We start from the raw sequence: 16,668 nt of genomic DNA, 5'->3' as shown, positions 1-16,668 counted from the left end.
GTTAAATAAATAAAAGCTACCTTTATTATATTTGAGAACTTGTACATAAACAACTCTCAGCTTGACTGGGAAATGCTCTTGATTACTTATGTTACATCCTCAGCCATGCCTTTTGCTTACACTATTGTAATTTTGAGATTCTTAGAGTGGTCACTGTTTTTATTATGCATGGGTTTGTAGGTTTCCAGGCTACTGTCCACTGGCGACTGTCCTGTACTGATAGAGTAGATTTTGTTTTAACTCAGCAACCTGGAGAAACCCTAGTTAACAATTCCTGGTTCCTATTCTGTCATTTTGTCCCCCTCTTTCAACATTATGGTTGAGAGACAAGTGTTTTCACCTCCTTTGCAACCTACCTCACTCATTGGGAGATAAACAGGAACAACTGATGCTTAGTAGTTTGAAGTTTTGGTCAGTGAGGGTGGACGAGATGAAGCATTTAGTGGGTTAAGGAAATTATTTATACACTTTCAGTGGAAATGCAAAAGTCAAGATCTTATTTAAGAAAAACAATACACATGCAGTCTTCATGAATTTAGAAAGCTTCTGTTGTACAGTTTGCTTAAGGATTACAAACACAATCAAGTGCAGAGGGTGTGGAAGAGACAAAGTGCTAAAGTTTGATGCCAATGCGCTCAAATTATGAAGTCTCTGAGAGATCAAATCATTGCTTGTGTTTTCATCTCTTGCTACCAACACCCATTGCCTATTCCTTTCTGTGTCTGCTCAATGTTGATCATGGCAGGTAGTTCTTGACTTACAACAGTTTATTTAGTGAGCATTCAAAATTTCAACAGCACTGAAAAAAGGGACTTATTTTTCAGTTACAACCATTGCAGCATCCCCATCGTCACATGATCAAAATTTAGATGCTTGGCAATTGTTTCATATTTATGATAATTGCAGGATCCCGGTATTATGTGATCCCCTTTTGAGACCTTCTGTTAAGCAAAGTCAATGGGGAAGCCAGATTGACTTAACAATCTAGGTTACTAACTTAACAACTGCAGTGATTCACTTAACAGTTGTGACAAGAAAGATTGTAAAATGGGGCAAAACCCCCTTAACAAATGTCTCACTTAACAACAGCAATTGTAATCGTAAATCAAGGACTACCTGTACATGACCTGATAATTGGCAGTTCTCATCTTTTATAGCTCCCATTCTAGAATTAGTCTGATCTTGACAAATGATTTCCTTGGGATCTCTAGTCAGTGCCAGCAGACCTGGTTAGGTAGCTTCCTTGTTCTTCACCCTCCTCTGTATGTGCCCATTTTTTTCTGAGCGTTGGGTTTCATTCATCTCTTTCTCCCAATATTATTTTTGTTTAATATGCTCATTCTGGATGCCCACCCATAGCAAGCAAGTTTTCATTTATTTATTCCAACTCAAGTGAGATAAAAGGGACAGGAGTGAGGGATCTGAGGTGAGAACTGCTTATTTTCACTATAACCAGAAAACCTGACCCTTATTATCAAAAATAAGTTGATTGGCATTTGACATCATTACTGGTCAGCAGGTATTATATGATTATATAAAGGTTGTTTGTACCCTTCTTAAGTGGGCAGGACCTTGTGGTCTGTCCTCCATGCTGTTCAAATAAACTTGGCTTGAGCAGATTGTAAACTGGGATGTAGGGAATTTTCCCTTTCAGTGGTGCCCTTGCTTAAGCTCTCAAATATGACAATTTGCTGTTTGAGCCTTGATTGGGTCAGAATGCATGGCTTGGAGCTGATTGCTGAATTCAGCAAGCTGTGTAGCAAAGAGCTCTGTTGCAATAGTCCAACTAGCAGCAGCTTCTGACAATAGATTAATAATGAAGCCTAAATAAAACCAGTCAGAAGGCAAGTCTGTAGGACATAGGCTCAGATAGAGATGGATACTAGAAGTTAATGGGTTGGGAATAAACTGTCCCATTCAAAGCCTGATACACATAACACACATGCACAAGGAGTCCAGGTCAAGTCTTTACTTAGTTTGAGTAATTACAGTAAGGTGTCTACAATATGCAGACATGCACACACAATCTGAAACAGTCCAAAATTGCTTGGAAATTTAACAAGCCAACTCCGGATAAGCAAAATTTCAAGCAGTAGGCAGAAAGGTCATCTGAGCACCATCCAGACTTTTGTAGAGCCACTATAGGTCATCAGCTGGTCCAGGTTCAAAAGCAGGGCACAACAAACAAAGATTCCAGTAAATGCAGTAGTTGTTGCCCATGAAAGATTGCTTGTAGCTGTGGTTCTAAAATAGAGCCCCACCAGTTACAATTAATGGTGGGAATATCCTTGCCTTGCAAGGAGCTATGCAGATCTCCTCTGTTGAGCCCTTCATGCCTTAGAACTTGGGGTGTCAGGTGAGAAGGATCAGGACCATGCATTAAGTTGCATTTCAGGACATTTATTGCTCAAACTTATACACAAGAATCTAGTCAACTAAAGTTCAGTACTAAATTGGCAACAAATAAGGTTCAATGAAAGAGAACTTGGGCTGTTTGTGGGAATGTAGTTACTCTAGCCTTATGACATGTTTAACTCCACCCCTCAGCTCTGCTTGCTCTTCTCCAACATATTTGATTCTATCCAGCAGATCACATTTTTTAAACATCTTGCTATAAGCCATGTGTCTCACCTCTTGTTTATCAATCAAGTTATGTTCCAATAACCAGTCTGTGAAGTGAAATGATTGCTGACAGAGACACCGCAAATATTACACGCTGGTTGGTATGCATTGTTGGGTGGATGAAATTTGGTCATAAATGTGCCAATTGATTGGAAAATCCATTTTTTATTACCGTAGTTTTGCAAATGGTCATTAATTGAGATAGTTGCTAAATGAGAAGTGGATGTAGCCTAATTCTTGTACAAACTATGAGACTGTGATCAATACAGACTTTTGGCTGGTCTGGGGTGGCCATATGTCAGAATATAATCCGTCAGTAGGGTTGGCAAGTAAGAGAGGGGGATAAAGAAGAATTTGATATCTCGGCCTGCAGAATAACGGCTATGAGGGTAGGCAGAGATTAAGGCATGTTCCATGCAGTCTGTAACTATGTGGAGATTTTTCTTCTTCCATCTTTTGCCAACAAATGTTTGGTTAACTGTGGATAGAAGAAAAAAATAAGAACAAGTCAGCCATCTGGATTGGGCAAACCATCTGTCTGTCAGCATGAGAAACAGTAATCAGCAATCTGAGTTGAAATCCATCTCTTGACTGTAAAATAGTACTGTGTCTTTAATGCCACAACAACATGATCCTATATTTTCTCCTATACCACAGCTATGGCTACCACCCAGAGATTAAAATGTATTATATATTATTCTGCATACTGCTTTTAATATTTTATTGTACACTGCCCAGAGTCCCCCTATAAAAAAGATGGGTGGTTCTTAAATATGATGATTGAATGAATCAATGAATAAGTAAATAGTTAGAAAATGTTTTAATATTCCTTTCTAAATTACGTTGTGCAAGTGATTGACAATATCTTCATGTGCCACTGCATGATCTTGCCCTAGACATTGGCATCCATCATATAAATAATTATTCCTTTTTAAAGTGTTTAACATCTCCTGATACCAGCAAATCTTATGAGATTTCAGCCATCATGATCTCATATCAGAATTCCAAAATTTTGGATGGTTTCAACATTCTTGCCTGAAACTTTCCAGTGTTTATTTTTTTAAGGTGATAAAATTACTAATTTGATGTTTTGAGGTGGAGCCTCTGCATATTTGACAACAGAGCAGCTAATAGTAAATTTCTGATGTCTTGGGAGGCACAAAGGCCACTCAAGAAAGCAAAAACAATTCATGGAACTGAACTCTTTTCTCACCAGAGAGTAATATGGGGCCTAAATAAAGCTGAGGGCTATCTGGCTGGATCTGGTCTTTTAAAAAAAAAAAAAAAAGACACAGAAGGCTGGTTTTGCTCTCTGTAGGAAATCCTCAGGTGCTATGATGAATCCTCTGTTAGGATGTTATTACTGGAAGCATTTTATACCATAAAAATAGTACAAGTCTCCTGTAATCTATATCTACGGAAATTGGGTCCTGAGTAAATCTCGGAATAACTGATCTTTTTCACCATTTCTAAACAGGGTACAACTAGTTAGTAAGATCTAAAGATTTAAATTGTATTTAATGTCACAATTTTCAGAGAAGAAAGTAAAACAGGAAACATACATTCTATTTTCCTTCCTCATCTGGAAGTCCCAAAGACGCTTTTTCAAGAGGCAACTAGACTTTCTTGTGGTTTTTTTAAAAGGTGTGTTTTTTAAATAAGTGTTTCACTTATTATCCAAGAAGCTACTTCAGCGCTTCAGTTCTTCTTCTATGAGAAAAGAGAAATATCTTCAAAGAAAAACAAAGTCCAGTTGCCTCTTGAAAAAGCACCTTCGGGACAACCAACATCTGGATGACTGAAAATCTCCATAGACCAGGGGTCTTCCAACTTGGTCCTTTTATGACTTGTGGACTTCAACTCCCAGAATTCCTCAGCCAGCATGCCTGGCTGAGGAATTCTGGGAGTTGAAGTCCACAAATCATAAAAGGGCCAAGTTGGAAGACCCCTGCCATAGACATTCCTCATCTGGAACTTTCAATCTAATATGCACATTAGATCCATGCATGCTATTTCCTACTCGTACTTCCCATTTTTTTTTTTTGTCTCTGATCAGATATCATCTTAGCATGATAATTTTGGGGATATTTAAAAAATCTGAATAGCCATGCACAGGCATATAAACCTAATTTAGTCACTAGATGAACATTTATTACTTTGCTTTTGTTGAATTTCTTTATTGTATGCTATGGTCTTCCAACTGCAGAGAAACAAGTTTGCTATCTACTTGTTATTTTTTAACATGTCTCAGTATCATTTGTAGCCTAATTCATTTTTGCAGATTTTCATATTGCTTAAAGCTGTGTCCTAGTTAGGATAATGCAAACCAGAGTCTGTTAGAACAATAAAGTCTAAACTTTAGTGTGGTTGCAACAGCTGGAGCAGGGCAATGATTGATAAAATCCATTTAACCACAATAAGAATTTTCATATTAAAAGAAGTATTTTAGAGGAAGAGAAGGAAAGAGAATGACCTCCAGCAAGATGGATTGACTCATTACAGCAGCAATGGCTGCACTGTCCAGAGACTTGAAAGACCAAGTTGGAGACAGATTGTCATGGGAAAAATCTATGTGATTACTAAGGGCCAACATTGACTTAATGGCACATAATCAGTCAATCAATTTTAAAGCAAGTATTATATGCATAGACACACACCTACACACACACACACACACACATTTTATTTTGAAAATGATAGACTAGGCATTAGGTAATATATAATTTTCCATTTATTGATTCCTGCCTGACATGATGATACCTTTCTCTTCCCCACTTTATTTCATTGGTTACCAAGCTAACAACTATGAGCCAGAGCTAGTGCTACTATACTTGTAAGATGGAAAGTGCCTGAAGAAATAATCCAGCGCAGTTAGGCTAATTGTACAGAACAAAAATGCTTCCATCTGAATTCTGTTTTATCAAGTTGCAAAGCTATAGTCAATGTCTCAGAGTATCAGGTATCACTGATAAAAAAAAAATCAGGAATGTTAAAAGTGGTGCAGAAAAAGCTTTGCCTTGAGTAGTAATGAATAACTTACCCCAGCGCCATCTGGAATGCTTAAGTTACCCATTAATTTAACAGAACATACAGGATATGGTTAAGAGCCACCACCTTTTGGGGGGAGAATCAATAAGAAAACAGCATACTTTATCTGGGGATTGTCCTCAAGAACTGGAAATATTCTGACATGTTTACTTAGTGAACCATAGAATGAATAGGTTGGAAAGGTACTTTGGAGAGCCTGTAGTCCAACTCTTTCAGGGCCAGTGCAAGACTTGATGACTGGAGTAGTGGTAGTGGAATGCTCTTTGTTTTGGAAAAAAAAAAAAAATTCTTCATTTCTCTCACTTCACTGGGATGCTACATCATAAAGACCCCAAGATGGGTGTGGTTTTCTTTAACAGAGCTGCATGCAGTTTAACCAACTGCACACATTTCTTATGAGCAAAATCCTGCCCCCTTAGAACTCAGTGGGACTTTGTTTCTCAGCAGTGGTTTTGGCAGGGCTGAATCTAACGCACCACAGACAAAAGTGATCACCCCTCTTTTTCTCTTGCCATCCAGTTTCCCCCCCCCCCTTTGGGTACTAGTCTCTTAACTCCATATATCCTTTTTCCATCCTCAGAGCTCATCACCCTCTTTTCAATATAAATGGAAATATATTTACACTTAGATTCATGTATTGTTCTTGAGAGGATAGTTCCTGCATCTGATGAAATGAATTGTAGTTCACAAAAGCTTATGCCCTGAGAAATAAGGTCCTGCAAGATTATCTTTTGCTGACAATGTTACCTTCCCCTTTTACAGAATTTTACACGTTTTAACTTACAGTTTCTCCAGAATTCCTGGCCGTAGAGTTCTTTGATATCAGGTGGTACATTTCTCCAGACGGTGCTGAAGAACTCTGCTGCACATTTATCTAGTCCTGTTAAAAATGCACCTGGCTCGATGATGCTGACTTTGACCCCAAAAGGATACATTTCACGTCTACAAGAAAAGAAGTAGGAATTTTCTTTAAAAAGTAGGAATTTTCCTCCTGCCTCCAACTAGAATCATTTCTTGCTCCATCTCACTAGATCCCCAAACATGCTTTTCTTCTGCTTGTTTTTTTTAGTTGAAGACTTTTTTTGTGTGTGAGATAGTATGACCCCAGAATTCAACTAGAATTCATGAAAATAGTAAGATTTTAATAGTCTAAGAGCTGAATGAAAGAAAGTAACTCAAACAATGAAGGAGATAAAAGACATTGTCCTTCAAAATTTTCTATCACTCGAAGTGATTTGCTATTGGCAAACTCAAAAATCTAGAAGAGAAATTTAATTAGGACAATTGCAGTTTTGGAGGATGGCAGCAAACCCATTTAAATAATAACCTCATTATGAAAGAGATTTTATACCCTTCATAAAATATTCCCTTGATTGTATTGTGACTACCATGGTGACTTGGGTGTCATTAACACACCAACTGTGTAGTTTTCCTGGCCACAATGGTTTGCCACTGCCTTCTTCCAGAATTATTTTGGCTATCAGTCTACACTGTGGATTTGCTAGTTGCCCACCCTGACTGCTCTTTAGAAGGCCAGATCCTGAAGTTGAAACTCAAAGACTTTAGCCACCTAATGACAAGGAAGGGCTCACTGGAGAAGAGCCCAATGCTGGGAAAGATTGAGGGCAATAGAAGAAGGGGACATCAGAGAATGAGGTGCTGGATGGAGTCATTGAAGCAGTAGGCGTGAGCTTAAATGGACTCCAGAAGATGGTAGAGGACAGGAAGGACTGGAGGAACGTTGTCCATGGGGTCACAGTGGGTCGGACACAACTTCGCAACTAACAACAACAACAACACTATCCAAGAATGAAATAGGTTTGACCCTACTTAGTTTTTGGAGATCAGTCAAAGCTGGCTTTTTGATGCCACCTGCTGGGCTATCCTTCATATGATGTCTTCTTCTAGTCTTCAAGCTGAGCTCAATTCTTGTGATTTTACAAACACATTCAGTTTGTATATAGTCTAAAAGCAAAACTCGATCTTGTGGCACCTTAAAGTCTAATAACATTTTCATAAAACTGAAAGCTACTTATTTTTTGAGATCAGTCAGATTTGAGTATGTGGGGTCAGAAATACAATCATCATCATCAGATACAAAAGGTGGAAGGGGAGGATGCTGAAAAAATTGCAGGCATCTGTGCTGCCTTTTCCCTCTTCCTATTTGACTCTTCTCCCTAGCAGCAAAGTAGAACTGCCTATAAAAACTGCAATTGTGAAACAGATGGGGGAGAGAGATGTGCACTTTGGAAGTTGGGCAGCTAGCAACAAATATAAAGCAGCCAAACAGATGCTGTTTTTTCTTCATAGAGACTGGATGGTCCACAGGAAAAAAGAAGAGACACAACAAAGCAAAATAAACCAAATTGTGGAAGGTGCTAGTGCTTAACATTCTGTGTATTAATAAAGAAGAAAAAGAAAAGAAAAAAATTTGGAGGGTGGAGGGGAGTTAAAGACTGAACAGTGTAAGAAGAGAATACTGCTCTATGTTAGTAATAGTACAGAGGTAATAAAAACAGTATAGAAGTAATAATAGAATATAGTATAGAGAAAACTGTATAGTAACAATAATAATAGAAATAGTATAGGATACGATAATAGAAAGCATTCAGACATATATATGTGTACATTTTACTTTTGTATCCTGTTTGTTTTGCAAACCAAGATATCCCCATCCCTTATAAGGAGATATAAAAATTCAACAGACTCAGTCTGCATTAATCAAAATTGGGTGTAATTTAAAAAAGGAATCCATGCCGATTATCATCACCACCAAAAGTGGAATTGGGAAAATTAAAAGCAAATGACTGGAATGACAATTTTCTTTTCAACATCCTTTTTTTATTTTATTGCTAATGGGTAAGTATTTAATAATGCAATTACATGGATTTCCATTAAATGAAGTGTACTTTAAAAAAAAACAAACAAACAACAATTCAAAATGCTATGGTGTGGGAATCTGAAAGAGAAGCCAAATCAAAGGTTATCAATGCTTCAATTTGAAAGGCACTTGGACTTAAATCTGGGTAGAAAATGTTCAAGATTTCTATGTTCTTGAATTTAATTTACTTACTGGGAGGCTGTGCATGAATGCTTCTGTGCATGAATGCTTCCTATTTGCTTCTTCTGTCCAAGCCCCTAAAGAGACAATGCCCAAGCATGAGATGACTAGCAGATGGTGATGATATGTATTCAACAAACACAGCTTGTTTGTTGTGAGATGAGAGGTTAGATGAGTTCTAGTCTCATCTCTTCTTTCCCATGGTGATAACAGGCATAGGAGAGACAGAATGAAATAAATATTCAAGGGAATGACTTGCCGGAGGCTGTCAGAGAAGGCTTCCAGTGCAAATTTTGAAGGGCTGTAGCCGCCTCCACTAAAGGCAATTCTTCCAGCCAAACTGCTCACGTTGACCACTCTCCCTCTGGCTCTCCTGATGAGGGGCAGCAAATGGAGTGTCACATCAACCACTCCCAGCAAGTTGACATTTAGCACCTTTGCAAAGTCATCCTTGGTCAGCCACTGGTTGGGAGCCAATGGGAAAGCAACTCCTGCATTGTTCACCAAGCCCCAGAGTCCTGCGGAAACAAACTCATTACTTCTCTTATAATCTGACACTATTTCAGAGAGGTGTCAGATGTAGGCATCTTTTTAAGGTGAATGGCATCAAATCACTTCTTTGCAGTGGTTTATCATTTTGATTAAAAGTTTATATAGGGCACAGAGGAATTTATGTAAATAAAGATGATGCTAGAACAGCGGTTCTCAACCTGTGGGTCGCGACCCCATTTGGGGTCGAACGACCATTTCACGGGGGTCGCCAAACAACACAGTCCACCATTTTTTCCCTTTTCCTTAGCTGTGCTACTCCCTTTTATTCTATTGGCTTTTGAAAGCCAATAGGAATTATCCAGGCTGTCTGTGCCCTGCTGAGCCCGCCAAAAGTCCCATTCTGCAAACGGTGCTGCAAGTTGTCTGCAGTGAAGGCGAGCTGTCTGGAAGCTTCCACCCCTCCCTGCTGAGCAACTACTAAAAATGTAAGTAAAAGAGGGCCAGGGGTGGGAGGTGGGAGGCCGGTGGGTGCAGGGAGGGTTGCTGGTGCACGTGGGGCCTGGTGGGTGCCTTACCTCCCTTGGGCTGGGCCAGCTGGTGGCCCAGCCGGTGGTCACCCTGCGCCGTCTCTGCCGCTTGCCAGCTATGCCTCAGCCGGCGTAGGGGGCGGCACCACGCATGCGTGGCGCTCCCGGGCAGGGAAAGTCCTTGACTTACAACCGGTTGGTAGTCCTCGACTTACGGCCGGTTGGGTAGTCCTCGACTTACGACCGGTTGGGGGTCGTGGCATTAAAAAGGTTGAGAACCACTGTGCTAGAAGGTAGTTCTAACTTCCCATTTACTTATTTTATCTAATTAAAGTGGAGAAAGAAGCCTCTTGAGCATCATAGGCCTATACAGGCACACTCATCACATTTTCTATGCTTGGTCTGACTAGTATTCTTGACTGGGCAGGAGTTTGCTAATTTGGAGCTGAATGGAGATTTCTCAATAACCCCATTGTTACGGTCAGGTGACTTCCTGGGAAGATTTAGGTTGGAACTGGCTTTTTCATTCTGCAATGGTGGTGGATCCACTAAGTTACATAATTCTTGGACTCTTTTGGAATTTCATGGATTCTTATATGTTCTCAAGGACTTTCTACCTGACAAACTGGCATTCAGTAATAAATACTAGTTTCTCTATGGAAGAGCATGATGAAAAGAAACAGTGATTTAATCATTCTCAAGTATCCTCTCTTGAACAATGGAGTCCAGCTAGTCCCAATTTACTGAAGAACCAGGAGCAGTATAACCTATCAAATCACAGCTAGAACACAAATAGCACAAGTTTCCCTGCAACTATGACAAGTTGTTACTAATAACATATTCATATGGCTTCCATGATATGAGGATGAACAGGTTTTCTATAGTATCTATAGTATCTATTCTACAGTATCTTACTGTTGTATCATCATATAATTAAATAGTCAACAAGAGCTTTTTTAACAGTAAAGGGGCTAGATTTGGAAAGGAGGAGTTGCAATATTTGAGGCCTATGGTGACAAACAATCTGATGATACAAATATTTTTTCTCTCTGAGTTAATGTTAGTTTTGATACAGTTTAAGAGAAGTAACCAAAGTTTACATAGAGTCATTTTCAGTTGAAGCAGCCTGGCAAAGGATAGTAACAAGATAGTTTGAGTCATTAATCTAACCTTTTAAAGACTCAGTCCTTCTAAGATTTAGAGTTGAAAATTTGTGATTATTAGAATGCATATGTTAAACAGAGTAAGAATGTACTTTTTGGAATAATATGTTTATTTGTATGAAAATTATTTTGTAATGGAATGAGAATAAGAATATGAAAGAGGTTTTTAGAAATTCGAATTGCTTTAACAACTAATTGAGTGTGTTAAGTTAGTAAGACGATGTTTTGTGTAATAACAGGTGTGTTCTTTTTTTAGACATGATAATTATTTGAATGAGATTTAAATGCTGTCTGAAGAAATAAGAGAGATTTGTGATAAAATCAATGATTTATGAGATTATGAATTATGAATCCCACCTTAGGCATGAAAGCTGCCTGGGTGACTTTCGGCCAGTGGTGGGATTCAGCCAGGCCCAGAATGGACTTCCGGAAGCAGCATCCACACAGAGAAGTGGTTGTATTTGAATCCCACCACTGCTTTCAGCCAGTTACTCTCTCTCAGGTCAACTCACCATACAGAGTTGTTATTGTGGAAGAAACACTATTATATACATTCACCATCTTGAAATATTTCTAAAAATCTTAAAGGTGGAGTAAAGAAATAAAAATAGATAGGTCCAATTGGGCTCATGCAGAAAGAACGGTAATTAGACTGTACCTTTGTCTTCTACTTGCTCCTCCACCCACTCAGTTGCTGCTGCAACACTCTCAGTGTTGGTGACATCCAGCAGAATGGTTTTCAAACAAGCCGATGTGACTTTTTCCAGCTGTTCTGCCCCTTCTGGAGTTAGACAAGCAGCCAACACCCTCAGACCCCGAGCATCCAGCTGCCTGGCCAGCTGGTTCCCAAAGCCAGAATCACAGCCAGTGATGAAGACATATTTCTCTGTCAGGTTCTCCACCATCTGTCTCTCCCAGTACAATTGGCAGAGGATGTAAAGCCCTACCAGGGCAACCAGGTAGAGCCACATTGCTAAAACCTGCAAGATAATGAACTGCAAGCCAGAAAAATCCTGTGGATTAATGAAATAGCTTCAGGAATCTAAAAATGTCAGTAGCCAATTGCATTGACAATAACCTAATGAATGGAAATATATTTTGTTGTATCATCTCAGCTTTTCCTAAATAGTCTGATGAAAGGGAACATGGCATTTTATGAGACAACCTTTCCCACTGGTTGGCAACAATTACCATTAGGATACTCTTTCTAATAACTAATCTACCTCTACTTTCCCAGCATTTTTAATGCAGGTAGTCATTGCTTAATGTCCGCTTGTTCAGTGACCATTTGAAGTTACAATGCCACTGAATGGTAGATACTTATGGTAGGTTCTCATGGTTGGAGCCATCACAGCATCCCTATGGTCATGTGATCATGATTTGAATGCTTGGCAACCAGGTCACAATTGTGACACTGCAGCATCCCACAGTCATATGTTAACCATTTATAACCTCCACTGCCTCCTTCTGTCAAGGACAATCAAGGGGGAAGCTGGCAGGAAGATGCAAATGGCAAAAATGTGACTGTAAGACATTGCAACCATACACATAGTCCTCAAGTTATGACCCTAATGGAACCTGCCCATTAGGTTTGAAGGTCAGGACAACGTTAAATGAACTGCCTCAAGTAATGATCAGCCATTCCTGCTCTTTCCAGTGCATTCATTAAACAAATGCATGGGTCATTAAGCAGGAGTGGGGGAAATCCAGGCTGTAGATAATGCAGGCACTAGCCCACCTGTCTCAGGCCTCCCAAGGCCTCTTCCTGTACCCTGAAATAGCCATGCTCCCCATCCCTTGAGGGTCTTGCATGCTGGCCTGTGAAACAATAGGGAAGGAAAACACTGAATGCACCCACCTTTCCTAATTCTGCCTCTGCCCTTCCTCCTGTCAAGGTGCCCTGCCTTTCTCTGGCAAAAAAAGGAGCCAGTTCTCTAGCCTTTTGGAGCTTCTTGGCTAATCAGCTCTCAGCCCATCAGCTGTCCATGAGCCAAAGCTCTCCTGCCTCTCTAGGCTTTGGGAAGAGGGCCCTTGCACAAAAGGCAGCAAGCTTCCCAAAACCTTTCTTTTCCTTAACGCCTTTCCCTCCTTCCTCCAATAGCCACATTTTTTCAGTTAAAAACAACAAACAAATAGACAAAAAAGCTGGGAGGGACAGACTTGTTGATCTTCTCTCCCTGCCCCATTTAGCTGCTAAAAAATAAACTCCCTCTGCTCTCCAATTTCTATCCCTTTTAGAAACCTTGCCTTGACTCCAGGCTGAAGAGCAGAGGAACCAAGCGGGCAAGGAGAGAAAATATTTCTCCAGCTTGTTCCCCTGAACTTTTTTTTTTAAAAAAGTCATCTATAAAAGTTGTGCCAGAAAATGGAGGATGTTGGGCAGTAGTGGAATTCAGCCGGTTTGCACCAGTTTGGCAGAACCGGTAGCTAAGTTTTTGTTGCCCAGGCCCAGAATGGACTTCCCAAAGTGGCATCCACACAGAGAACTGGTTGTTCACATATTTGAACCCTACCACTGATGCTGGGTCTTCACAAGCTTTAGCTATTTGTTTTGACTAATGCAGCCCAGCTAGGACTTAAATGATAGACCAATGTTTCTCAACAATGACAACTTGATGTGTGGATTTCAACTCCCAGAATTCCCCAGCCAGCCATTCCCCAGCAGTTTCTAGCTGACTTTAAGTTTTGGAGGGATTTTTTCCCCCTCCCTTACTGAGGAAAAAGTTGCAGATTTTCTCTCCTTGCTCACATGGTTCCTCTACTCTTCAACCTGGAGCCAAGGTAAGGTTTTTAAAAGGGATAGAGTTTGGAGAACAGAGGGAGAGTTTAGTTTTTGTGGGGGGAAATAGGAACAAGGGGTATTATGCACCTTCTCTTTAGCTCCTAAATATTCTAAATCATTGGCTCCTGACCCACAGGATCCTTTACATTTGTGAGGATGAAACCATACAGGATGCGAATGGCAATTTTGCTCAGGTACTGCCTTTAATCACCCAGTATCAAAACTATATTCAGAGAGTGGCTCCACACTGTATATTGGTGTGCATTTGATTTATGTCCCACTGTGTGTACAAAAGCTCAAGGCAGCACACATACAGCAGTGCTCTCTTCTCCTATTTTTCCCAAGAGGTGAAGTTGGTGGCGTTGTAAGAGAATAAATGGCCCAAAGCCACTCCATGCAGAGTTTCAGTTGGTTGAGGGCACACTACACCATTCTTCACTGTTATATCTTACTCCAAGGCTAATCCTGTATTATCTTTCCTTCTTGTTTTTACTACAGATGCTCATTGATATATGACTGAAATGGAACCTGCCCATCACTGTTGTAACTCGTGACAGTTGTAAAGAGATTTGGTCATGTGACTGAACCAATTTTATGACTTTTTGTGGCAAACACCACAGTCATTAAGCGAACCCATGTCTCACTATGGAACAGTTTTGCTGAAAACCAGAAGTCAATGCTGGTTTTTGGCAAAATTATAAAACGTGGTCATGTGACCATGGGAGACACTTCAAATGGCTTTAAATGTGGCTTGGTTGCCTAGTGCTTGAAGTGTAGTCACATGTCCATGGAGGTGGTGGTGACTGTTGAAATTTTGAATCCAGGTTGGAAGTACTCCCAGATATGTCTCTTAGAACTTTCAATGGTCATTAAGTGACCGGTCACAAGTTGAGGAGTACTTGAAATTTGTAAAGTAGTAATTTGTAAAAAAATGTAATATATTTTTTTTAAAAAATAAAGCCTTTTAACAGGCTAATTGGTTGGAAGAGTGTTCATTATTCAGGAACATCTGTTGAATCACATCAGAGAGCAAAGCACTGTGGGAATTGTACATCATTTGCATACAGATACAAATGAAATAAATGGGGACAAAATGCACCATTGGGGAGAGTAGCAAACCATATTATCTGCATTCCAAACGTGCCCACTAGGCAAACAGCACAGCTTTCCTCCTTAATAGATTTTGTGAGGTAAGAAAAATGTTGGATGAAGAGGGAGGAAAATAGGATGGTTTTAAGGGGAAAATAGTCCAGGCCATGGTTTTCCCAGTTGCAATGTATGGCTGTGAAAGTTGGACCATAAGAAAGGCTGAGCGCCAAAGAATTGAGGCCTTTGAACTATGGTGCTGGAGAAGACTCCTGCGAGTCCCTTGGACTGCAAGGCGTTCAAACCGGTCAGTCCTAGAAGAGATCAACCCCGACTGCTCTTTAGAAGGCCAGATCCTGAAATTGAAACTCAAATACTTTGGCCACCTAATGAGAAGGAAGGACTCACTGGAGAAGGGCCTAATGCTGGGAAAGATTGAGGGCAATAGAAGAATGGGACGACAGAGAATGAGATGGCTGGATGGAGTCACTGAAGCAGTAGGTGTGAACTTAAATGGACTCCAGAAGATGGTAGAGGACAGGAAGACCTGGAGGAACGTTGTCCATGGGATTGCGATGGGTCGGACATGACTTTGCAATTAACAACAACAAAGGGGAAAATATTGCGGTTTGAGTCCCCATTCTCTGAATGAAGCTGCGGGACTGTACAACAGAAGTCTCTCCTGAAAATATCTCAGATTAATACAGTTTAACAGTGTTTTTCAAATTTTGCAACTTTAAAATGAGTGGACTTCCAGAATTTCTCTGCTAATTTGCTGCCCAGGAAATCCTGGAGGTTAAAGTACACACATCTTAAAGCTGCCAAGTTTGAAAAGCATTGGTTTAACATTTCTCCCTTTTAGACCCAGAGAGGTGGCAACATTTATTTGACTTTGAGTAAAATAGGAATGGATCTTTTTAGGACTTGGGATAGGAAACCATCAGGAAATTCTTACGATGTAAGGATAGATTTGGAGAGTGAAAATATATTTCCAAAATTTAAACCATGAAAAACTTGAAAGTCCTGAAAATATCAGTCATGTTACATTCACCTTCCACTTTCCTTACAATTTTATTCCTGGTATTTGTGAATCCAAAAATTACACTGGGATTGGAGACTGCAAATATCTCTTAAAAAGATACTTCAGTAAATATGGACAATTCTGGCATTATAGAAAGACAGTGACTGATATCCTTTTCAGTATGCAGTACTCTAAAGGAAAGCTAAAAAAAAATCCTTTGATAAATGAATCTCTTACCTCTTTTAGCTGTTTCAGCTCCTGATATTGCAGAATTTCAAAAGATTTTGGTGAATCTTAATTCTGAAAGCTGTTCACTGAAACCATCAGTCTGCAAGTGCTGAGAGCCAGAACAGTTCATTATTACTAGCTATAGGTTTCGGATAGGTTGGTTGATATGAGCTGAGAAGGCTGGACTTGATACTTACAATCATGTGACTGGCATTTTAATGTCAGTTACGAGAAAACAAACATTTCCATCATTGACTCGTTATGTGAATTGAATCCAATTCCCATGAGTTTGCATTCTTAGAGTTTACTCAAAGTGGAAAAAAGCACCCAGTGCTTTGTTCAAAGGTTTGTCCAAAGAAGGAACTAGAGTGGAATGGGCCCCAAATTATTGCATAATATACTCATAGCATGGTTGAGGAAACTGTTGACTGAGATCTATTATCATTGGTAATAGCCACGCCAAAGGGCAAGTTGGGGAAAGCTGGAAAGAGATGAGGAGAAAACAACAGAGATAGCAGAGGGAAGGGAGATGACAATTTTTTTTCTGCAGCAGAGATGTGAGCTTCATTGTAAAATCCTAAAGAAAATCTGGATGCTGAAAGGGAAAACCAAAAGGAAGATAGACCAAAGGTGGGGGT

The 16,668-nt window shown here is 39.8% G+C and overlaps 1 protein-coding gene across 3 annotated transcripts; it reads right to left on the bottom strand.

Annotated features, from left to right (window-relative positions):
- Window positions 1-1,954: 1,954 nt before the first annotated feature.
- On the bottom strand, window positions 1,955-16,385 carry LOC120302970 (17-beta-hydroxysteroid dehydrogenase type 6-like). Of its 3 annotated transcripts, none has more exons than XM_039332012.1 (5): window positions 16,040-16,385; window positions 11,572-11,926; window positions 8,991-9,249; window positions 6,455-6,612; window positions 1,955-3,100 (listed from the first exon to the last, which is right to left on the bottom strand). In XM_039332012.1, the coding sequence occupies exons 2-5, from the start codon at window positions 11,882-11,884 to the stop codon at window positions 2,883-2,885; spliced, it is 948 nt and encodes a 315-aa protein (XP_039187946.1). In that variant the 5' UTR covers window positions 11,885-11,926; window positions 16,040-16,385; the 3' UTR covers window positions 1,955-2,882. The 3 variants fall into 3 exon arrangements, with proteins under 3 accessions (XP_039187946.1, XP_039187944.1, XP_039187945.1); XM_039332010.1 differs by having other exon boundaries at window positions 11,572-11,908; XM_039332011.1 differs by lacking the exon at window positions 16,040-16,385 and having other exon boundaries at window positions 11,572-14,211.
- Window positions 16,386-16,668: the final 283 nt, after the last annotated feature.

The sequence above is a fragment of the Crotalus tigris genome, unplaced genomic scaffold, assembly GCF_016545835.1.
Source record: "Crotalus tigris isolate CLP2741 ecotype Arizona unplaced genomic scaffold, ASM1654583v1 scf7180000024441.2113493, whole genome shotgun sequence".
NCBI lineage: Eukaryota > Metazoa > Chordata > Lepidosauria > Squamata > Viperidae > Crotalus > Crotalus tigris.
This window is presented reverse-complemented; position numbering and strand designations above follow the sequence as displayed.

What these genes read in the sequence shown, in the direction of transcription:
- LOC120302970 (XM_039332012.1), bottom strand. Translation starts at nt 11,884, where the DNA reads ATGTGGCTCTACCTGGTTGCCCTGGTAGGGCTTTACATCCTCTGCCAA. An exon ending in GCCTTCTCTGACAGCCTCCG is followed by an intron (nt 6,613 to 8,990) that starts GCAAGTCATTCC and finishes CTTTTCTTGTAG; the next exon opens with ACGTGAAATGTATCCTTTTG. An exon ending in CCAGGAATTCTGGAGAAACT is followed by an intron (nt 3,101 to 6,454) that starts GTAAGTTAAAAC and finishes TTCTATCCACAG; the next exon opens with TTAACCAAACATTTGTTGGC.